The 24,699-nt window shown below is 39.5% G+C and overlaps 3 protein-coding genes across 5 annotated transcripts; 1 reads left to right on the forward strand and 2 right to left on the reverse strand.

Moving 5' to 3' along the window:
• Window positions 1–448: 448 nt before the first annotated feature.
• Window positions 449–5,682, reverse strand: LOC104436985 (probable CCR4-associated factor 1 homolog 7). 2 transcript variants are annotated; one of them, XM_039308055.1, is made up of 3 exons: window positions 5,548–5,682; window positions 4,457–5,393; window positions 449–936 (listed from the first exon to the last, which is right to left on the reverse strand). In XM_039308055.1, the coding sequence occupies exon 2, from the start codon at window positions 5,351–5,353 to the stop codon at window positions 4,505–4,507; it is 849 nt and encodes a 282-aa protein (XP_039163989.1). In that variant the 5' UTR covers window positions 5,354–5,393; window positions 5,548–5,682; the 3' UTR covers window positions 449–936; window positions 4,457–4,504. The 2 variants fall into 2 exon arrangements, with proteins under 2 accessions (XP_039163989.1, XP_010048148.2); XM_010049846.3 differs by lacking the exon at window positions 449–936 and having other exon boundaries at window positions 4,273–5,393.
• Window positions 5,683–7,814: 2,132 nt separating this feature from the next.
• Window positions 7,815–11,549, forward strand: LOC104436982 (uncharacterized protein At2g39795, mitochondrial). 2 transcript variants are annotated; one of them, XM_010049844.3, is made up of 4 exons: window positions 7,815–8,102; window positions 8,889–9,226; window positions 9,468–9,693; window positions 11,044–11,549. In XM_010049844.3, the coding sequence occupies exons 1-3, from the start codon at window positions 7,857–7,859 to the stop codon at window positions 9,625–9,627; spliced, it is 744 nt and encodes a 247-aa protein (XP_010048146.2). In that variant the 5' UTR covers window positions 7,815–7,856; the 3' UTR covers window positions 9,628–9,693; window positions 11,044–11,549. The 2 variants fall into 2 exon arrangements, with proteins under 2 accessions (XP_010048146.2, XP_010048145.2); XM_010049843.3 differs by having other exon boundaries at window positions 11,119–11,549.
• Window positions 11,550–13,684: 2,135 nt separating this feature from the next.
• Window positions 13,685–14,998, reverse strand: LOC104436981 (zinc finger protein 3). The gene has a single exon (XM_010049842.3). It carries the CDS (start codon window positions 14,874–14,876, stop codon window positions 13,923–13,925), a length of 954 nt encoding a protein of 317 aa, XP_010048144.1. The 5' UTR covers window positions 14,877–14,998; the 3' UTR covers window positions 13,685–13,922.
• Between the last annotated feature and the right edge of the window lie 9,701 nt (window positions 14,999–24,699).

A 24,699-nucleotide genomic window follows, 5' to 3' on the forward strand; every position in this document is an offset into this window, starting at 1 on the left:
TAAAGTGTAACGAGTCATAAAATTTACAAAAAGTATAATTAAATCCTAAAAATTATCAAATTTGTGCAATCAAATCTTTTCATTAAGTCCATCAAATTTGGCTAACGAAAATACTAATGTGGCTTTTTTAATTATTTTCTTTCTCTCATGCAATGCTGACATTAAAATATGAAGGATAAGCTAAAATGACGTCATTTTGATTCAAATATAACTTTAATCTAAATATTATTTAAATTAAATTTAAAAAAGAAAGAAAGAAGGAAGAAGTAGAACAGTAAGGACCAATTCAACCCTCGTTGCCACAGCCTCATTGGCAATGGTAGGGAATGATTGGCCAGTCAACTGCAAGCAAGGTAGACGTATCAAAAACCGAACTGAATTTATATGCATTTTCAGTTCGGTTCGGTTTTCATTTGGATATTAAAAAAAAATAATCATTTTTACGAAATTGAAAATAGCCCATCTTCTTAATTATAGCAATTTACACAAACACAATCTTACGAAATCTCGCCTCATCAATAATATCTTTTGGGCACCATGTGCTTCTGTCATTTTCCAGACCAAGGACCTCTGCGTCCTCGAGCAAAATCCTCGACGCCTCCTCGTTCACAGTCAACGACTTCCCCTTGCCCTCCGACCTCGAGTCCCGTTGTCACAAGCTCAAATCCTTCCCTCTTTCCAAACCCAAACCACGCTCCCGAATTCAAGCAATCGCACGACGGAGTCGATGCAAGAATTCGTCCATGGATGACGCGATTTTCTCGCCGCCGAAGCAGAATCATGACGAGAAATCGCATCAGACGTCCACAAAGACGATCCAGTCTCTTCACCAATGGATTATCCCGATTCATGGAGGAAGTTGAAGTCGAAGTTGCTATAGCCATCGCCCCCGGTGAAGGGCGGGTGCTTCCGGTGCTGAAGAAGCTGACACCGAAGCTAGGGCAGAAGAAGGCAAATGGAGGAGAATGATCAGCGCCTAAAGAAGGGCTATGGATACCGGGGGACTGTGGGAGTCACCCGGATTTGTTTTGCCCTTTCAAGTTTTGAGAGCGTGGATAAACGAGTGGAGGCGTGGAAATAGCCAATAAAAAAGGAACATCCAAACCAACTGTACTTTCGGTTAGGGTTATACTCAATTCAAGTCGATTCAAAGCAAATACACACCTTAACAATTTGATTCGGGTTTTCTAAAAATCCAAATCGAACAAAACCATTGACACAACTTGACAAGGATGCAAAAAATGAACAATTAGGGAGCAAACGTAAAGCATCTGATTTGCCACAACTCCTTTATATAATCAACAACTGGGCAAATTCAATTGAAATGAAACTAATATGATGCTCTAAAGGCCTATTTAGTAACGTGTCAAACACTATCTGATTCTATTTTTTTATTTCTAAAAAAAAAAGAACATAAATCATTTTGATAACTTTTCTGTTTCTAGGAATAAATTTGTTCTCGAGAACAGATTTGGAATATAATTAAGAAGTAGAAAAATGTTATTCCTCTCTGCTTCAAAAACAACTCCAAAATCAAGCCAAACCATTTTTTTCTCTTTTTTCCCTTCTTTTCCTTTTTTTTTTCTTTTCCTTCTTCTTCCTCTAGTCAGTTGCGGCTATGGTGATGGTCGGCAACTAGCTAGACGAGATCCAACAATCTCACCAATCTAGGGCAAGATTCGACAAACTCATTGAAGCCTTATTAGGCCAGGGCATTCCTAGCCTTGTGCCGACTAGGTGGGGCTTGGCCTCACCCAACCCCCATGAGGCCAGCAACCTTGTTGGCTCTTGTCTGGCTAGTTGTTGGCCATCACTACAGTTGATGACTAGCTAGAGGAAGAAGAAGAGGAGAAGAAAAAAAAAAAGAGAGAAGAAAAAAAAAAATAGAAAAATTAAAAGAAACTATAAGTCAAAAAAAAAAAATTTAAAAGTTGCACCAAACGTATTTTTATTCGAAAATAGAAATTTTGGACAATCATCAATGAATAGTTACTAAATGCACCCTAATTAGCCACTAATCAAATATGCTCATAATAATGCCACTAAATGCTCCATAGTTTGCAAAAGCAAATCTACACAACTACAGGGCTATGAAACTCCGCAAACAATGAAAGTAAAAGTATCAGTTTAAAGCAAGCAACAAGAGAGAATATTGCATAAACCTGTCCCTCCATGTTGGCCACTCGCCACTCCATTTATTGATCGCCACATGTTCACAATAGAGCCCACTTCTCACGTTTAAAGCTCTCTCTCCTCCGTCCCCCTCTCTTCTCCGTTTATATCTCTCTCCACCTTCCCTCTTCTGCAGACTCTCTCTCGACCCAAAATGCAAGAAGACAAAATAGACATGCAGAAAAATCTGGAGATCCAAGAGGGACCCTGAGAGAGAGTGACGATATAGAAAATCAGGGAGAGTTTCTGGAAATGAAGATAAACATCCATAAATAGAGTCCAAATCGAGAAAGAAGATGAAGGGGAGCCGCTTCGATTCAGATAAATCTAGAAAACAGCCCCATCAGCGGGATCAAAACCAAGAAGTGATAGAGAAGAAGAGGCCTTGGCTCGATAGTTGGCATTCTGGAAAAGTATTGAAAATTTGGATTGTGCGGAAGCATGGTTTTAATATCAATGATAATTCTTTTGTGACTGATGTGCAAAGTGTATATGTGTATATTATGTATTTGGTAGAGGATGGACAAGGGATAAAGGCAGGGTTTCATGGGACAAGGATAGTTGATTAGTTGATAGAATTGGTATTACAATAGCTAGATAAGGCATTAGTGGAGTATCCTTGCCCATCCTCTACCAAATACATACCGTACACATATACACTTGCACATCACTAACAAAAAATTATCATCGATATCATAATCTTGTTTCTGCATAATTAAAATTTTCAACATGATAGTAGAGCTAGGCAAGTTTGGATGGTTTTGGGAGTTTGTCCTCACCATACTCAACACCATATTCAACTAATATCATAGCTAGAGCCAGAGTGCAAGCTCAAGCTCAAGTGAGAGCCAACAGAGCCAAAGCTAGAGCCTAAGTAAAAAAAAACACTCAACTATATTTTCAATTTCAAAGCCATGGTAAATATGCCTCACAATTTTGATGGCCCAAGACTTAGGGGACATTGTTGAAGAAAAATATGCAGAGTAAAAAGATTCAAGTGTTTTGGCAAATCAACCATGATGCAAGGGTTCTTAAAGTGAAGTTTGTGAAAAGGCATAGGATATAAACTAGAGAATTTCCAGTCAAGTTCAGAACGATATAAGGCATGCTGGAAATATCACGAAATTGGATCAAGAGGGAGAGTTGGAATTAGTGAACCAATTTTTAGAGTCTTTTAGGATGGGCATTTGCTAGTATACTATAAAAATCTTACAAAAAAGATCTAGTATTTGGGCGGCAAAGGAAGCTGTCTAGAAGAGTCCACTGGATCCTGAAGTGTTCGAAAGAAGTCACTGTGGCTGCAAGATGAATACTTCACGGGCAGCATTCTAAAGGAATCCAGATTGAGAAGTTGTCAAGAACCGAGGCTTGAAGATTTCGGCAACCTAGACCAGAAAAATCCTGTAAAAGGAGTCAACAGTTGTGGCAGAGGGTCGGTTTTTTTTGTGGCAGAGGGTCGGTTAAGTTGCTCAATAAATAGAGCTTGTGCTCATTCAAGCACTTGTGTGGGGGAGGAGTCCTCCACTGAGGGTGGGAGGAGCTAAACTAAGCCCATGTCCCTTGTGCCCGAGGTACCAACACCAGCATCTCCTTCCTCCAACAACTATGTAGAATAATTATGTTAAACCAATGAATTAATATTTTCTCTATCCTATTTCTTATGTCTTGTCCTCCACCAGATATATCCTACTCACATATGCACTTGCACATTAATAAAAAACTATAAGTGATGTCAAAATCATGATTCCGCAAAATTAAATTTCCAACAAAAAGCTTTAGCTAATGGAGAGGGAGTGATGATGGCCGGAAACGAAGAAGAAAATGTAGATGTTAGAGCTCGAAAATGGAGGAAGAGAGGGAGAGGGCGATGCTCGACCCCAATTAAAAATTCTCTAAAGCTTACTTTGGGTGCCTGAGAGAGAGGGAAAGCATGAGTTTCGATCACAGCAAAACAGAGAAGAGGGACAGAGGGACCGCAGCAAAGGAGAAGTGGAGAGAGACAGTTACCAAGAAGAGAGAGTGACCGAGGGGAGAGAGTAAAGATGAAATGTGGGCCCACTGTGTACACGTGGCGTATAAATGAATGGAGCCGTGAGTGGCTGACATGAAATAACGGACCTATATAATATTTTCTCAACTATCTAATTGTACATTTCATCAGATCATTGTATCAGGAAATCAAAATGAATGATACTAGAATAATCGACCCAGTGAATTTAAATGGAAGCAAGTCATACTAACGTGGCCATAAGCCAAGGTTTACAAGGAGAACTAGAACTCTCACCCGCAAGTAGCCCACAAATATTCACCAGATCATATTCCCAGGCAATCTTCATTTAGTCAGTGCTCCCCCATCCTGGACACCAAGGCCGTACAATGCACCAGCGTACTTTACTGTGGAGCCATTGAAGAAACAGTCCTTCAACTTCTGGAAAGCACAAGCCACGAGCAAGCTGTCGGACCCGGCTTGATGGCACACGCCAAGCCTCTCCACGTCCAACAGTTCCGCAAGCTTATTCAAGTTGCAGTGAAGACCGTCGCAGAACTTCATCATGTGCTTGACGTCGTACACCAGGGGAAAATACATCTTGATCAAATCGTAGAACCCCACCAGCGTATCAGGCAAACTCCGGCAAGTCAACAGCTTAAGCAGGAAACCGAAATTGTACTTGCCATGAAAGGTAACCCAGTTAACACCATCATTCAGAGCGATCCCAGAGGACATCAGGAGCTCCCCAAAGCGTTCCGCCTCAACCCCCTTCTCATTGTTCTTCTTGAAATCAATACCGCGCTCGTGCAGCCACTCGATCGATCCGCCATCAAACTCGTCCTTGGTTACGTCGAAACCACGGAAATTGAACTGCCAAATGCAGTACTTGTCCGTGCCGCAAGTGGGTAAGTTCCCCTCGTCGTCCAAGAACGTGAGACCCAATTGGATCAACTTCAACTTATCGACGTTACTTTTCATAGTCTGGTAGTTATAATCGCTCATGTTCTTGATATTTTCCAGCGACGGGAGACGAAAAACAACTCCAGGGAACTCGGCATCCACTGCGACGTAATTGAATTTGTCCACAACTTCGCCGATTAATGCGAATTCCTCTTCGAGATTATGGTTCCACACCTCCCGAATGACAAGCGATTCATCTGTCAGTGGCATCGGCATTTTCGACGTCCCCATTCCAAAACAACTGCTTGCCCTAGTTTTATCAAGTCCAGATCTGGAAGTAGATCATCAATCAACACTTGAAACCTCAAAGTTGAAAGCCAGATTATGAAACAGCGTATTACAGACAGAAAACACTTCTGAAGGGAACGATTTGCTGAAACCAAACGCTACTCAACTAGGAACAGAGCGCGTATATCAGATCTTACCTTGGATTTGCGATTGTCACCCGAAATCAACAGAACTTAAACTTGGAAATGGAACAAAGCTTCGTTGGGAAGGGATTTTAGGTCAACGAAGCACGCAGAGAGAGAGAGAGAGGACTTTACTGAGCGTGTTCTATGTTAAAATAGTTAAATATCAAATAACACATTCTTTTAAAACCTTAAACTTTAAGGATAGTTGGTAATGATTTTACAAAATTTATTATGATATAAGAGTAGAAAATCCTAAGTTAAAATATTTTCTAAATCTCATTTATCTTATTAATTAAATATGTCATATGCCTAATATTAGATAAAAAGACCAAATGCCTTTTTTTGTCTAAAAATTAAATTTTTAATATAGTTGATAATGATCCTATAAAATCTAAGCTTCTAAATGTCATGGCAGCAAGAAATGAGGAAAGTGCTCGTCCGAGTCCTCTCTAACAACATCGTACTGTATCCTGCGACTCTGACCCATCATTTGAATTTTTTTTTTTTTTTGGGTCAGAGTTTTGTTGAAACCATGTGATTTCCTATGGCAAATCTCAGGGACCACGTGATCTTTGAGTCCATGGTAGTCGGCCTAGTTGTCCCGCATGGAAGGCTATCCATTTTTCATTCAATAAGAACTAATCAAAAGTATTGATTATTCAGTCAACGACTTACAATTGGTTAAAACTATGAACAGTTTAAAAGAGTTGAGTTGGGAGACTCAACATCTTGTCAGTAAGTGAAAAGAAAAAATGCAAGCCTTCCTAAATATTCAGATAATTCATTGCTTTAAAGAAGTCAACCTTATTGCAGATTGAGTAGCTAAAGCCCATAAAAAAATTATTTATCTTTGAATTGGGTCTTATATCCTCCTCAAACTTTATTGGACCTTTTATGTAATGATGCCAATTTACAAGGCCTTTCATCTTTGATTAGTAAATGAAATATTCTTTGTTTCTAACCAAAAAAAAAAAAAATGGCAAAAATTTTATAGAGGAAAATAAATGTAACCCGATGGTCACATAATTAATCGGACGCAATATAATACAGCCCTTCACCGAAACAAAATCTTAATCATTCAAGATAAACATAATCTTTGCAAGGACATGATGAGAGGGGTGGCAAAATTGTGACTTAAAGTAAATAGCAGCCAGCTTGCCCAATTTGACCTACAAACTTAAACACAAACCTCGAGCAAGGAAAACCGACATCCCCTTGATTTACTTACAAATCCTGTCATTCTGGATGTGTGGGGAAGAATTTTGGAGAAAGTATTTCTCTGGTGTTCTTTGACTCGAGTTGTATCTTCTCAAAACAAATAATATTTGGATACTTGATGTTGGTACACTTTTTATAAAGTAACGAAGTTAAAAACATAAAAGAAAAAAAAGGAGGGTAGAGCTACTGAATATCCACATAGCCTCGCGCGAGCATTGACCAAACGACCGGAGGCGACTTTGGTGAGTATTGCACGATCCTTAGCTACTCTCGCATGACCCTTAACGACCCCCGCTGAGCTTTGGTGCACCTCTCGTGACCCTTGGTGGCCCTTAACCATCATCATGAGACAGTCTTGCGAACCCTCTAGATCTCACCTGGGATGGACCCACAACTGTTAATCCTCAGCAACTTAGATCCGAAAGCAGTAGTGTTAGAGAGTGACAATGAACATTCGACCAAGGGCAAGACATGAATAGGACCATATTAGTGAAGGCAAAGTTGGAAAAAAGAAAAAATTTCAACTCCCCCCAAAGCAGCGCTCCAAAAATGAACCGAGTCAATGCTAGGTATTGGGGTGAGGACGCATTAGTTTCAGGAGTAGGTTTCGATTCTCACATCCTGCAAGAAAGCAGGGGAAAAGTCTGAAAGTGAACATTAGAATAAGAGTAGAGTAAGAACGACCAAAAAAAAAAAATGCTAGGTATTTACGTTGGGCGAAAAGACTTTGGAAATGCTTAACTGTATCTCAAGAATCTTTGGGATTGTGTAACAAAACATCTCAACTTTGGGCACAAGGGCTTTTGGATATCCAAAAGACATTGAAAATGCTCTCCCAAATGGGCCTGGAGCTTCCAAAGTGGACACTTCGTATGGCCTTAACTCATCATCTGTTGCTATATTGTTTGCCCACTTCACCGTTAAAAAGAAAAAACCTCGGGCCTTTAGACCCGCCAAAAACTTTGATGGGCCGATCCATCATCTAAACAGGCCCGGGTCGGCCCGCCCAGCTCCACATCCTCCCCCACCCCGAAAAATCAGCAGCCTTCTCCCTCCTCGCGACCGGCAAAGCAGCGTCGAACTCGAGAGAGTCCAGAGCGAAAATGGCTTCTCCCTGCTCGCGCCTCGCGCGTTCGGTTCGGAGACCTCTCCTCCGCCCCGAAACCCTCGCAAGCCTTCTCTCCCGACAGCGGCGGCCTCCATTCCCGCCGCAAGACGCGGCCCTCGCGCTCCTACCTCGAGGGAGACGATACTCTGCCGAGAGCGTCGTCATGTCGCCGTTCGACGCTCACATCCTCAGGATCCTCGACAGCAGGATCGAGCTGGAGTCGGAGTACCCCGTCCCCGAGGTGAACTGGGCTGTGCTCTTTTTCTTCTCGTGTGCCCGAGTTTCTGTTTGTTTCCTGCGCGAATGGGTGGGAAAGGAGGAGGGAAAAGGGACGTTTTTTTCTTGAGCGGAGACTAGTAATGAGCGCGGGAGTTAGTGGGATTAACTCGTTTTTGTCTGTTTGAGGGTGGCCGGCGATTTGTTCTTCCTGCGAAGTTAGCTTGGCGATTCGGCAGTGTTGGGGCAGCAGGAATTCATCGTGTTATTAGGAAGTTGAAATTCGTAATGCGTACTAATAATGCAGTTACTGTCTTAGCTAAGAGGGCGTTGGTGTAAATTTCTGATTCTTTCCTCGCTTTTTGACCGTGACATGAAGAACTCTGTCCATGTCCTAGTGGAAATGCTTATGCCGGTCGAGATTATGTGCATGATATTTCATTTGAGTGTCGAAAGTGAATAAATAATTCTGGACAAAGTACTAGCTCTCTGGAAAGCGAAAGGTACCATTAAGAGATTGGAGTGGATTGGAGTGATCGAGTTGACTTGGAGGTTTATCTAAACTTAGTGACTATAAAGATCAACCGACATGTTGTCTAGCCATGACTCTGCCATTGGGGGAACAGGAAATCTCTAGTGACGGTATTTGAATTATTTCGTTTATAAGGTAGTGGTAGATGATAACTTCGGGATTCTAGTGGTGCCAAACAAGGACGTAGGATATACTCCGATATTGTCTTGCTGTGATATTCTAAAAATTGTGACTTCTGTTGTAACTTCTGATCTTTCTATTCTTTGATGAATTTTATAGCCTCCTACAAAGTTTGATTCCTTTACTGTTCAAGATCAACCGGGTCAACGGTGGGTCACACTGAGAGGGAATTTTGGCAATGGAGAAGATATTAAAATTGAAGCAACCTCATTTGATGCGGCTGTACTCGTACAAAAACCTGGTGAAGACAACTCTCGTCAAGATATGCGTCTGCATATAAGCTTACTGGTTGATGTATCTAAAGGGGATGGTCTTGGGATGCTGGAGTTTCTATGCTCAGCATGGCCAGACTCTTTGGAGATTCGGAATGTTTACCTATTTAGAAAGGAAATGCAGGAGAAGATGCATTCTTGGCCTTACATGGGACCTGATTCTAGGTATGTTATGTACCAAACTTCAGATGTGGTGAAATTTACTGATATAGATATCTTTCTTCTATTTTTGGAGGTTTATTGTTTTAGGAGATCTTTTGCTTTATAAACATCTTCTAGTTATGAATTTCATTCCAAGTTCAAGAGTGCTGTTCTTAGTTCTTTGCTTTCCACCTTGCAAATGTAGCTGAGATTTGTCTTAAAGGAGATGACCGATTGCATCCTCTGGGATTAATTTTCCATACAGGAAGTTGAATGCAAAAATAGGAAATACTTTTCGGGAGTTCTTGGAGACAAGGGGAGTAAACAACAAGATGTCTGCTTTCTTGCATGAATACATGAAGAACAAAGAACGGGTGGAGCACCTTAGGTGGTTGAAAAATGTGAAGTCTTTGATTCAAAAGTAAAAGAGTGTTTGGCAATAAGGAGTGAGCCATTAAGGAAAGCCTCAGCTTGCATCTCTTCTCTTGGAGGTAATATGCCCACTAAGATCTGAATAATGGTTAGCTCTGATTTCTACCTATATAGGTGTATCATTACGTGGTTGTAATTTCAACATCACTGATTAATTAAATTGAGTGGAGCTGCTTGACCATTGTGCCCCCCATCTTCAAGTGTTCCAAGGGTGTTGTATGATTATGATGGGGATATCAATCTAAGACCTACCTTCCAACGACTTCAGTGAGTGGGATGACTTGTGTTCATATTTAAATTGTTCAAGTTTTAATTTGTGTTTTGAAAGCTGAAGCTGGTCTAATAGAGCATTAAATCTGGTTGGCTAGAAACTTGATCCTTGTTCCAGCGGTGTAAATCACATACGTTTGGTTAAGTTTACAGAGCAGTAGCTTGGATTATGTCAATAAATTCATAGCAAACTTCTTGCTTGTTTTCAGGTTAATCGATAATTTAATGTTTTTTTTTTTAATTGTATTCTCAATTTTCTTCTGGGGCATTCAGGTATGTGCAAGTTTATGCTGCGCATGCCAAGCATTATAGACATGCACATTGGGAAATGGTGGATGAGTGCATGCATATGTCTTCAAACTGGGGTCTTTATGTCCAGCATGAAAAGGCTTTATAGTGGTTTTGACTTATGGTGCTTTCTTAAGGTGTCATGTTGGATGACATTCTCAAAGCTTTTTAGATATACTCGTTTCATATTTATATGGTCATCGAGTGGGTATTGGCATGTTCCATGTGCATCCATGTGCATTTATGTGCTCATTTAGGAGAAGCCTAAAATGTGTTTCTGTGTGATAGTCATATATGCTTCTCTGCAATTGTGCATAATTATGCACTTTTTAGGAGATTTTCATGTAAACTGAATTTTATTGATTTGGAAAAAGTTCAAGCCACACTGATGGAGTCAATTTCAATGTCAGGTTCAAATTTTTGTTTCTAGTTTGGTTTGGTTTTGACTTCAGCTCAGAATTTTGGGTTTCTTATAAATTCTTTTGAAGGAAATTTCTTTAAAATGTTCCACCCTTAAAAGTATTATATCTGGCCTGCCTTCCTTACCCCCTCTCCCCCTTCCCCAACCCCTCCCCCCAGTGGGTGCGCTTTTCATGGATGGTTGCTATATTTGGAGGATGACACAGTTTGGCCGTCCATTGAGGGACGATGCTGGTATATAGAAAAGATAAAAAATAGAATGGTTGACATTCCTGTTAGTTGACAGTTATCTCTGACAAATTTCACTGGGTCCACCTACTTCCATATCTGTGTTGCAAAAATTGTATTAAGCTGATCTGATGGTTTCAAAGCTGAGATATAATTTGATATTGACATGGATGATATTCCTTTGTCATACATTTGTTGTGCAGGACTTATTTTTTCTAAGGAGTTATACGGAACTTGATATAATGTTTTTCTGAGGCTCTATTCTCTATTGGCATCAGATGACAATCTTAATCTCGAGACAGTATGGTGAAATGGCATTGATGTTGCGGTCACTACTATGGGGATGGCTTCTGCTGTGGCATGGAAATCCTCATCGTCTCTGTTGTACCTCTGTGAATCATATTAGACAGAAGAATGAAGGTATTTATGAGTTGAACTCGTGAAGAAATCATTCATGGCTTCATGTCATCGTCCTATTTCAACAGAAGCTAGTGTTTTTGGACTGCAGGCATGGTTAGTTGAAGAAATGCTCTGCCTTTGGCTTGTTATCGTAATGTTCTCCTTTTATCTGTTTTAGTCGCCAGGGATTTTACATCAATAGTTTGTGAGTGCATTTCAGCGTCTGTCCAAAAGGAAATCGGTACCTTCAGGCCTGGCTGGTAAATTTGAAAAAAAATCTTGTCTTGTTCTTGGTGAGATTGTTTTAGTATTTCTTATGCATCGCACGGCAAACACTCTTCAGATAGAATAGCGACTCATCTATTTTCTTAAGAGTTAACTGCTCGACATGTAAGATATGGACAGCATAACTACCACGCGACATGGTACTCAGGAAAAACACGAGGTGAGCTCGACTGAAGTGAATGATACTCCCGTCAAGCGACCAGCATGTTATCTGGTTTGAGCATAAAGAAGCCGACACTGCTTCAAAACGAACTGTTTCCACATCTCTTAACTGTAGAAAACAGGCGACCCAACATGCGTTCTTCAATGGGGCGAGTTCCCATCACCTGCCCATGGACCTTCCCTTGACTAAAAATCATTCTGAATTAGGCATGTGGAGAAGCTGCGAGAGGAATTCAATGGACGATGACGAGCGAAAACACCCGACTTCCTCATTGGGTGCCAACGCAAGACCTACTTTCGGTGGGGACCCGGTTGGAAAATGACTCAGCCTCGCCCCTTAGAATACGATTTAGCCGTGGCATAATGCAAAATGTGATGCAATGCGGCCTGACCATCACATTAGATTTAAGTTAAGATCATATCTTTCCTAGATTCAGTGATCACTCTGCGAAAGCGACGCATCACACGGATCGCGCAAGAAGACAAGGCCTAAATAGGCTAAGATAGTAGAGCAGGTCGCGGTCCAAAAGTGACAAACCACTGGTCTCTCCTCCGTGGAAGCCAATCTTTTTTGAGATCGTCGAACTTTTATTTATTCCGATGGTAACTGGCGAATGCCGAGTCGGCCCCTTTGTTTATCTTATAAAGATTGGACACTTGGGTTGTTTGCTTTCCTATTTTATTCGCAATCATTGAGCTTGCACAGTTAGTTTCTGTTAAAGCTGATATCAGGATGAACAGAGCTTTTCCTGTAAGTGCTTCTAATCCTTTGTGGGATTCTATGGTTTTATTTGGTGGTAAGGTATAATGGGTCATGGCTAAGAATTGGACAGAAATCGATGAGGATGGTCGAATGTGCTCGTACATCAAATGTGCAAAAAATCGTGGATGTGCATCATAACCTCTTGCTAATTTCATCGCTCGGACTCCCAATTCCTAATGCAAATTCTTCAACCTTGCATGAGGGAATGATTTTAGGATCATGTCTGTGAATGGTGATGCATCACTGCATCTTTGGCATGGTTTGATGTGATGATGTGGAACGATTCCTCACATGATTTTACTTGCTTTCGAAATGACTTGTTAGGCGAGGTGGAGCCGAAACTCAGTGTTTGTGTAAGCTAATTGACATAACTCGATGACAGTGGTTTTTCAATTGTATTCAACATCAAAGATTTATCAGAAATATGCTTAGAAAGTCTTTTGATCTGTGATAACTTATGTTTAATAAATTAAAAGTTCAGGAATTTGATCCCAAAAAAAATGGCAAATTCAACAAAGATTATATGTGTTTCTCAGATGAGAGCCCCTTTTCATTCCTTCCCCACTCACGACATAATTCTTGCGGTTTCTTCTTTCCATCTTTTTGCGTAGCACGAAGAAAGCTGGAAAGGGTGAACCTGAACTAATTATCAACGACAGCCATTGTTAAATCCATGTGATTCACGTAAAACAATTAGGTTCAACCTAATTCGCAGACTACCCAAGAGACCTCTTTCTGATTCAGAGACAATCGTGCTGTCAAAGCCATGATCCTTCGTAGTGTGGAGACCGCAATCAAGGTGGTACTTCGCCTTGGAAGGACGGTGGTTGCGCTCTTCTAGCAGTGACATGTCGGCTTGTGAAAGATCATTCCTACATGGACTAGAAAGTGAGATCTCATCTTCTCAGCATAAGTCAAAACACTCAGATGTTATCGTATGGATTAGATGCAAAATCTCTGAGCTGGTTTGCACCACCGAAACTGGCGACTGCTCTCATCGAAGTTAACTTGGGACCTGTCCAAATTTGACGGTTCAGATGAATATGGCAAGAAACCAATCATCATGACCGTATCACCGTAGCACTCAAGGATGATGTTAAAAGTACAGCGTCGGGTTCAAGAATAGACTTTCTTCCAGGGCAATCTGAATCAGAAGCCAGGAAAGTCTACACTAGTTGCTGGCAAGAAACAACAAAGTTTGCAGCTAGCTAGCTTTCATCAGAACAATCTTCAACTCATTCTGAAAATCTCATCTTTAACAAATGCAGCCCTCAAAATCCATCATGGTCAGATAAGCTCCGATTAGAATTGGAAAGACATTAATGCCTCCAAAGTCTCCTATCTTTAGAGATATACATAAATCTCACGAGCAGAATATATAAGCTAAAATTACCCCAGAAAGCGAAAAAGATAAAAGCAAGAAAAATTTCTACAAGAAGAGAATTTCAACAAACATGATGCTAGAAATGATATCTAATTCCAGAGCTTGAGTGATAAGTCGAGCTTCTGCAGCTCCTCCTGGTTAGCTTTCAACCGGGCACCGGTTGTCGTCCCCCAGCAACCACTGCTACTGGTTTCGTTTCCCAAAATACCCATTGAAGGTGTGATATTATCGAATCTACCAACACTAACTCTTGAAGAAGAATAAGATGATGATCCTCCTGTTGCATTTGCTTGATGATGACTGCTCTCCATGGGCAGCAACCTTCCCACTGCTGGCTGTTGACCCAATATTGGAGGCCTATTCCAAACATGGTTCCCATACCCACCATTCCCAATAGGACTGGCACCAAAGGAAGGTGCATGAGAAGGCTTGTGGATCATGGAATGCGCCTGAATTCCAAGAGATCGGTTGCTATAGGCGCCGCCTCCGAGAAGAGGGAGAGAAGACATGCTCGAGTAATGGTGGTGGTGATGGGGCTGGTCCATGTAAAAAGGGTTTCCCAGTACATGTAAGCCCGTCGCACCTAGCCTTTGTCCTCTTTTCGCAAGAGTCCGCTCTCTCTTGTGCGCGTTTTGGTGTCCTCCGAGTGCTTGTGAGCTGTAGAACTTTCTCTGGCAGTAGTTGCACGAGAAGACCTTAGGCTCCGCTTCTGAAGGAGCTTCAGCAGCTTCCTCCGGCGATGTCTCAGGACGGCCCATGTCCAAGAAGTGGATGAGGTTGGGTTCCGGGCAGGACCCGCGATTGGAGTCGCCGCACGAAAGGTTTAGGTCTAGTGGCCTAGTAGGTTGAGCTGATGGTTGACCTCGATCTTGATATGTCCTCTCTTCTTCTTCTTCCTCTTCTTCTTCCACATAGATAAGTTCTTGCTTGTTTTCTTTGGAGTTTTGGAGGGGAGTGTGTGGGCACGGAGGAGGCTCGGGCGCCGATATGATGGTGGAGGACTCGGATGGACATGGCGGATCTTTAGCATGCGGTGCTTCCATGGGAGGATACAAAGAAGGAAATTGAAGGGCTTGATCTCTGCGGATGGATTATGAAATTATTGAAGATGGGTGGGAAATAAGATTAAAGGGCGTACTGTTGTTCGGTAGTAATTGGCTCTTCTATATAAGGAAGGGTAAATTGTCGTACGGAGTTCATATATAGTAAAGTTAAGAAAAGAAGAATCAATGAATAAACTAATAGGGAGAGAGAGAGAGAGAGAGAGAGAGAGAGAGATTGAATGACTTTTGTTCTGTACACGCTGATAAAACTACAAAAAAAAATTGGATGTCACATTTTTCAAGAAGGGCAGATACCTTAAAAAATATCTTAAATTATATTCATCCAAACACAAATACCATAGACTCCAAATATCTCAAATCTTTTTTGTGTCAAAAAAAAAAAACTCAAATTTATATATGTGTGATATATATACCGTCTATATTAGTTTCTTCCAAGATATATTTATAAGTTTGGGATTTTTTATAGTTTTGTTTCACAATAACAAATTTAGGAATTTTAGTGATATAAGAAAAATATTTTTTTTTATGGTAGAGTTAATATCAGAAGTTTCAAATAATGATTTCTCACAAGAGTAATACTAGTTATATTATCATCGATTGGCAGCAAATTACCATACTAAATGATGTGATGAACTCTTTTTAGCGTTGAACCTGACCCACTAATTTACATGCTCTCCTCTCGTCGCTCTGCGGAGACATAAAATCAAAAGAACATGAAATTAAAGGACCGAGGGAGCACATCACGCGCAACAAACAAAAGTGGTTCATCAATCATGTGGGAGACAGGGCTGACCTTTGGGGAGAAATGGCAAACTGAAAACAGCTTTTCACGTTTGTACTTGAAGGTCCATCCATGAGCCCCATGGCCATGGGGGCAAAGGGCGATTGCAGCGCCCCATCCTTGATTTTTATTGTTTCCTATCTGCTCCTTCGGTGGGGGCATCACATGCGCCTCTTCTTTTGATCCATCCTGGGGGCCAATCCCTAAAGCAAGAAAATTGTAATTATTGTTTCCAATGGGATGGGTTTCTCTCAAACTCCATGTCTGGTAACTCCATCATGAAAAGAGAAACGAGGTTTCAGGAATTTCATTGATTTTTTGGCCAATTACTAATGATGGGATTCATGTTCTGCTTGTGGATTCTTCATTAATCTTTGGTAATATAGATTATGGTGTCGATTCTTCTAGCATGTGTCTAGCAATTCTGTTTTGGTGATTTTTCGCCGCCTGTATAACTTCGAATTCTTGAAATTGGAGGTTTTTATGAAAATTTAGTTAACAACCTCAGACAATTCAAGAAGTCGAGGAGACAGAGGAAAATGAGGAACAGATGTGGGAAATGAAGTAGATTTTGAAATTTTTGTGAAGAAGAGGGTTGGAAAATTGAAATAATTCTTTTTTTCCTTCCCTTCTATGGTTTCTAAACATAAATGGTCCATAAATTTTGGCGTAATGTGCAATGTAATTCATAAATTTTTACTTTGTTCAATGTGATCCTTGAACTTTTATCCAATATGCAATGTGGTTCCTAAACTTACAATTTCTTCAATGTGGTTCCTAGACTTTGGTATATATTCAACTTAATCATTAAACTATATGAAAATGTTTAATATTATCATTTTATTAATTGAAATTTATGTATAAAATAATCTCATTTTCACATTGCCTACCTCACTTTTCCAAGTGTATCAAACCATATTGCATTGAGCAGTTAAATTATGTAAACTCTTCTTTCAACAATGAATTTTAAACCAATCAAATTAGCAAATATTCCATGGCAAACTCTAAAAGTGAGCATTCAATTGATGCTTGCTCTTAGGTCGGCGATGTCAACTAACTTTAGGAACACCCATTCAATCCACCCACCAAATTGAGATACGTAGCTTGATAAGTAGTCGATGTGACTTAGGTTCGCAAATTTGTAAATTCTCCTCATAACAATGTCGGCACAATCTAACTGAATCAATATCTTGAACAAGCCCAAGCAAATTATATTCACCAAATCTAGCACATTATCTAAACAATTCAAATTGCGTAGCATTTGTCATATCATGTCATATTCACTTGGATTTATTCTTTTATTTAGCTAAGTAAAAGGGCTCAAGCGCCGCCAAACTATAGATTACTCATAGAAAAATATATTTGTCAATTTAAGACCATAAATCTGTCATTGCGCCACTGCTTACTAGGCAAACCTGTCACCTCTATCGCATCACGATATAAATGAAGAGCCCAAAACCAGTAATATATGTAAGTTCAAGCTCGTTTTTTGCAGAGTAATCAAGATTTTATGAAATCGAGGATAGATCCAAGAATCAAATGCGTTACTTTCCACCAATCACTCTAGTTTTTACATGGGTTTATTCTCAGGTAAAACGACTGAGATGCCAATGTCAAAGCCAAGATCCATAGCCTAGCCCCTACGCAATCCTCGTGGTAACAACGGACGTGGAAGGGCCCAATAAAGCGAATTTACAAATGTGTACGATCACCTCTTTTGTTTATTGTAAAGATGGTCGCGTCTCTGAAGAATTAATGTAGAATACCACATGTTTCATCCCAAACAGGACAGCCTCGATACTTCCCAAACGTGTTCAACTTTGTAGTATTAAAAGCTACACCTAATCTACAAGCCTATATGCATCTATGTATAAACAAGATATTAATATGGGGTGACATTCAAAAATTTCTTTAAAATGCAGGGTACGTGACTGACACAACCATTTAAAGGATTTAGGAATTTTCTTCTTTTAGTTTGATAAAAGAATATTACAAAAGCCACCATTCTTTTTACTATCATATCACACTATAAATTTATTTACTCTTTACATATATTTCGACTGGATTGAACAGTGGCATTAAAACCAGATTTGTCACTAGACTTATTTTGCCAATTTTGCGTGTCATTTCTAAATTCGATTTGCTTATGAGAGAGTGTGTTGTAATATATTTAATAGTTGTGATCTCCTTTTACGATAGAACATTTGAGATGTGTATGGACACCACACGCAAGGGAAGGTGTGCCAAAATTTGAGAGATGAACGCATCCCAACATATATGGGTAGGTATAGGGGCATGGCTCTCGGACAAAGAACAATTGAACATGCTAAGACAGATTCCAAACACTTCTTTAGGGTTTTCTAGCGTAGGCAGGTTTGTCTTGTCATGTTGACTGCTTTTCTTTTTTTCTCTTTTTTTTTTTTTTTTTCTTTTTTTTTTTTTAAATTTCTCAGCCATTGGATTAACTCCTTACCGACTTTTCTTCTTTTTTTAGGTCATACATTAAAACATTATATCATTATCCTTCAAGTCCCACGAATGTGAAAACATTTCGTGGTTTCTTTTTTCTCTTTTTGAGGGTGGAGAAAAAGAGAATTATCGAATTAAGAAGATCCGTCTTTGTTGAATGATTAGGCCCAAGAAAATTATAAAAATAGAGATTCTACGTTGAAAGGATATGATGATCATATCATCTCTAGCTGGCAAGCTGAAAAAAGAAAAGAAAAGAATGATAATATATTATGGGAAATTAAGTAACGTGTAGTGTGACACGAGTCTATATAAAATGCTGTCTCATCTTGAGCTTCCTTCGTTTTCATAATGACTTTCTCCCTAAAATTAGAAAACAGTCTTTTCGGTGTTATGTGTCACTAACGAAAGGCATTGACGAAAATATAGGATATAGATGAAAGCTTAGGCATTCATGCAATTCAAACCCCTAGCTAAAGGTAGGTGAACGGAGATTGAGATTGTGGTTCTTATATGAATCATATTAACCGGAGCTAACTTTAAATTTTTGTGGGAACATTATCAGTTTTCCTAAAAATTTAGGTTATTAGATAAAAACGTGGTTTAAAATTATGTAGGCAGGCAAAACTTTGCTATAAGATTAATTGCAAAAATATATAATAAGGAAGATAAATAAGGGGTTAGTAATTTTTAATTTAACATCTCCTGCATTGATATCATGTAAAATATTTTGAGACTACTACTAATTGTAGTTTAAACTATTAAATGAAAGCCTGGTTTAACATTTAAATATTCTAACACCGTTGATAACTAAATATTTTAATTATGCCCCTCACACGTAGACAAAGACTTGGCCTGAGGTTAAGTGTGGATGTATATAGTAAGGGAGACAAATGAGAGGCTCGGAAAGCTTTGAACTTAGCAAATCCTACTTTGATACCATTTAAATTGTTGTGGAATAATTATTCTAATAATTTAAGTTACCAAATGAAGATGTGGGTTAATATCTACGTATTTTAACAATAGGAATTGACCAACATATAGAATATTCATCATGACGTAGAATTGTTATGATGTATGAATTTCCTATCTAGTGCGAGCAACAAATGTTCTAGTGACACATGTTAATTATATTGAATAATCACAAAATGAAGTGTTTTTATAATATACCAGATAGTTTTTAGCAACAGAAGGCACATATCGTTACAATCGCAAGTGTTTCTAAAGGCAACTTCAAGGTGTTTTAACTGATAATCGATCAACTTCAAATGAATGCGATTGTGGAAGGTCATTCAAACCTCACTAAACCAATGATGAATAGTCGGAAGTCTGTTTACTATATAGTCCTGACTGTTGTCATAGTCAACAAGGTTGAAACTTCCAGGAACATAGCTACTCTCTTGCAAAATGTGCTGATGATGATATATTATAGATAATCTCGTTATTGTCTGATAGAATAAGGATATGTATCATTCAGAAGGTGCTTATAGCTATATCTCTGCTGGCTTGAGTTGGATAACTTTTTCTCTTTCTCTCTCTCTTTGTGTATGGTCTTCAGTTGTATAATTGGTCAACTCATGTCTAGTGTCCAATAATACATGAGACGGAAATTCCTTTGCGATCAAGAAATTGCCCTCTTTTGCATAATCCCAAGATTCATTGAGGCTTCTAGGAATCCTGGGTTGCCATATTAAGGGCAAATAAGGTTAATCCAAAACCCCGATTATGTTATCTCCATTTTTTTTTTTGTCGTATTTGACATGAATTGGTGGGGGCGACGATGACAAATGGCCGACAAAGAAATTGGGAAGCTGATGTGGAGTCCCCTCATTCAATGATAATGCTTCCCCTCACTGTTTTATTAGTTTAACATGATCAAATCTCCAAAGTTGCCCCCTTAGATCAGAGTATAATCTAGCTTTGTCCTTTTATAATGTTATTTTAATATGGGGTTTGTGCTCTTGTATTTGTCCACAGCCAATTCCTTAGGAATTAGATGAAATGATAATGCAACCGATAAAAAGAAATTTTCATACGGCTGTATCGAATTAATAAACGGTATATTTTTGCACTAATTAAAATTTGAAAGTTCTATTCTTTTTCTTTTTTTTTTTGCAAATAAATTTACGATATGCCATACGTGCCGCCTAATTCTTTGCATCAGCAGTGAATCCGAAAACAAAAGTCAATTTTAGACCCCTTTTTCTTCCAAACCCTAATACCACATGAGAAAAAGAAAAAAAAATGATGAGACGGAGCGAGGTTTGAGTGGGGGTTTTGACATGATTCTTTTCAATTTCTGCAATAAAAAAATAGACATGATATTCTTTTTAAATTGGCAGATGCTGAAAAAGAACAAATTCATATGATTCGATGAGCAATTTACTTGTCTAATCAAAATGAACAACCAAATCTCCTTTTGAGATCTCTTTGTCCGGGCAAATAAATCCTGCTTTGGATCATCCAACCAAGAGGAAGCCCCACAGAGTTCCAATCCTCCCCCTCTTCCCCACCAAAGAAAATATCTTATACTATAATATATCAACTCCTTAATGTGAAATGACTTTATTCTTCTCCTTTTCCAACCCTCGACCAGCTCATGACGCATGAAAGTGTAAGTTTCTCAGCAAATCCATACATAGGATTCATGATTGCATTTCAAATGTTCCTATAAAGATTTTCTGCTTCTTTTTTGGTATAATGATTTCAGACTCTCTAATTGTCAAAAGATTATTTTCAACAAGTCTCATTGGATCACTAGTGAAAAGAATGATAAGTTATATATTGTGAGAAAAGTTGAATTTATGATTTTCAAATTTGATTTTTTTTTTATAATACTTCGATCCTTAATTTTCACTTATTTTGCAGTCTTGCCTACATTTACGCTGAAAATTGGTCAATGTTCTTGTGCTTACGATGGAACACACAATTTAAATGAAAGTTACCATTAGAATACTACAATCAAAAAATATTATTATCACAATTTTTATGCTCACGGTTGCGTAAGTATGTAGTCAACTCCGGTAACCCGAAAATGAACTTCAACAGGAACGAATTCCCAGGACTATATTTACACGAAAATAAAATTTTAGAGACTAACGACTTCAATTCCAACTAAGGACTTCGCTGAATTAAATGCTTGGGTTGAGTGGTATATAAAAAATAAAAATAAAAAAAACCTTGCATCCTTTTTGGGCTTGTTGAGTTCCATATATCAAGCCCAATTTCTCCTTTAAAAAATTTGACATGGTCAAAATTCATTTATAATGAAAGTCAAATTAAAAATATGATTTAGAAAAAAGAAGAAGCATGTATTGGGGGAAACTTTTTATAATTGAGTTGGGGCAATTGTCCCCGATCAATGTAAGGAGGCATAGCCCCCTACTAGGTTGATGACGAGCGTGCTAAGTAACCACTTTATATCTATTAATCATTAATTTTCATCATTTTACTCCAACCCGCACAAATATTTTTATTTCACAACCAGCTTTTCTCTGACTAAGTTACACACAGACACAAATATATTTCTGTGGAAAATTGTACACCTACAAATCCAGACTAGTTTATTAATATTAAATTAAATCTAATGAGAGAAGGGAACTGGAACCAGGTGTGCCCAAGTTGGCGGAAGGCCTAGGGTTTATGGGTCAAAACGCATATCCCACTATAAATTAAAGAAAGTTTAGAAAATGATCAAGTTGGGGGGCACTTGGCCTGTCTTTCTTTCTAATTTCTTCTTGCTTTCTTGATCTCTCCTTTGGTTCTCGGGTCAATTGATTGGATTTGTAGAATCCAATCAGCATGCGGCAACATTTCTAGTTAATAATAAATAGATTTCGTCAGACCACCACTTTGTCCTGAGCCTATCCTTTCGTTAATGACACCTCAAAAACGTAAGTCATGAAACTTCCTCGATTACAATTAGTGGGAAAGTCTTCCAGTGCCTCATTCTTTATTTCTGATTTGGTATATAAGTGGGATCTGGATCAAGTTTCATGTATCTGGATTAGTCCACTTCTCCAGACAATCTTAAGGGTTGATCTCGTGCATTCAGGACTTCACTTCTAAAGTGCTCCCAACAAGTCTCGAGCCAAAATACCATGAGAAGATGAGCAAACTCTCTTACCATTTATGTCAACACTTTATTAATTTCAAGCGCATCGGTAAAAGGTTGTAAGTTCTTCAAAAAAAAATCCTAATAAATCATCATATGGTGTGAGAAATGGTTACAGGTGCAAATGGCATTCGCCAAACTTGGGCCCATAGTACCAGATAGTCGATACATGGCGAGTTCCAACAACCCACCATTCACAGTGGGAGACGAAATGTAGCCCGCTTCATTATTCAGTCCAACTATACACGATTTGTCTTTGCCTAATTTCCAGCCCACATGGGTTTAATTAGCAACAACTATGGTTTCTGACTTAAAAGAAACGCACGATCAGGCTCGACAGGGTGACAATGCAGTGTCGAGAGACCAGCCTTGATAGTCAAAGATATATGGGTTTCAACGCCCTCGCACCGGCATTTAGTGCGATCTCAATCGATGTCTCATGAGAGGCGGCTTGTACAACTAAAGATCTTATTGACCCTCGATGTGTTCGAATTTGAATTCCCTTCTACTAAGAGAGAAACCAAAAAGGAAAATAAAGAGAATTACAAAGGATTTCATTGTAGATGAGTCTTGCTAGGCATGTGTCTTTGTTGCAAGTGTTTCTGTTGTGCTTGATTCAAGTAGTGCATTATCAGATGAGTTGACTTGTTCCGCCATAATTACTTCCATATTCCGTTGAGTGGGATTTGACAATGAGTTTTGAGTCAATGGTTGGAAAACTTCGTTTTCTCGATATTAATTCACATAGAAATTCAAGAGCGGGGGTCTTAATTGAATTGGAGAGACTCGAATTCACACTAATGCCATAGATTTACTTAATTTAGATATCACATAATTAAGCACTAAATGAACAGGCTCGACAAAATCCTTGTATAACTTCTTCAATTTCACGAAAAAAAAAAAAAGAATATACTGATAGGTGTTGGTATGTATATATGCAAATAATTTGCTTGAAGTGATTTGGTGTCCTATGGAGTCATAGAGGTCATAATCAACTTAGGTGGAGGTTACCAATGCAGGCTGTGTTTGGAAACTGCTTTGTAAATGGGATTTGAACACCTAAAGTCCTTTGGACTAAATATGAGGTGTTTGGGAAAAATTTTACAAGTCCCATTAGCCAAAAGCTAGCATTCTCAAGGCTGAAAGCCCAAGGCTGGTCTTGGGGTACCTTGGGCTTTCAGCCTTCTACACATGTAAAAATTACTGTTCATCATCTTATGCATTCATTGTTCATCTTCTTCGTTGAGGGCGGTCGGTGGGGTTGTGGAGGGCTGCAAGGGGCCGGCAACCAACTAGAGAAAGGTTGGCAACTGTCACGGCGACCCAAGCGACGGTCACAGCAACCTAGGTGACCGTCACTAGGGTGTCGTGGCGACCTCCACGTTATCTAGGTAGCGGTGGCTCCGCAGGGGGCCGCGCGATTTGCGTCTCGATGACCTCACCGGGGCTGCGCGACCTCAAGCAAGGGTCGCGTGGCCCCGGCAACAATTGCTCGGGGTCGCACGACCACCAGCGAGGTCACGCGACCTAGGCGCAGCCCTCGCCGAGGTCATGTGACCTCAGGCGAGGGTTGCGTAGCCTTAGCGACGACCGATCGAGGTTGTGTGACCGTCAAAGAGGTCGCGCGACCCAGGCACAGCCCTCACTGAGGCCCCTCGACCTCATGCGAGGGTCTCATTAGGGGTCACACAACCCCCATCGGCAGTCGCCCGACCTCAAGTGGCCCCCATCAGTGGTTTCCAGGGGCCGCCTTAGCGGACCTCAGACGACAGCTGCAGCCAGCGATCCCATATTGCTGGCAGCCGCTACCCCTACCGGCCAAATTTTTTTTTTCTTTTGTTAATAATAAATGTGCTTTGTAAATATAAGTCTTCCAAACACCATTTTGCTCAAAGATACTTCGTTATGGACTTCCAAATTATAATTTTTCAAACGCAATTTGTATTTTGAAAAACCCTTTTCACTTAAAGTTTTTTGCATTTTCCTAAAGACTTTCCCCAAAAGTTTAACCAAACGCACCCATACTCGTTTTGAGGTGAAAATCATATCATTTTGCTAACGGACATGTATCTTGTTCGACTAGTTTTTGATTTGTTGGTTACATGCTTGAAGGTGATCACATAACGAAGAGAAAAAAAAAATCAATCTCTCTCTGCTTCCATCACCACACCATGTTAAGTGTATCATCACGACGGATCTCTCTTCCTCCAATCAGGAATGGAAGAAAATATGTTTCTTTTTCGTAAAGTGAAATGATAGCTACAAAACATTAAAAAATATTTTCAACATGATATCACCACTACACGTTTCTCAACGGATGATATGGTGCATTTTCCATCTATGATCGATGATAGAGTCAATAAAATTGTACCGTAAGAACGAATGGCAAAATCACGAGATTTTACAATATATGTTACTTAATTCATTTCATGAAAAGC

The sequence above is a fragment of the Eucalyptus grandis genome, chromosome 3, assembly GCF_016545825.1.
Source record: "Eucalyptus grandis isolate ANBG69807.140 chromosome 3, ASM1654582v1, whole genome shotgun sequence".
Lineage (NCBI taxonomy): Eukaryota > Viridiplantae > Streptophyta > Magnoliopsida > Myrtales > Myrtaceae > Eucalyptus > Eucalyptus grandis.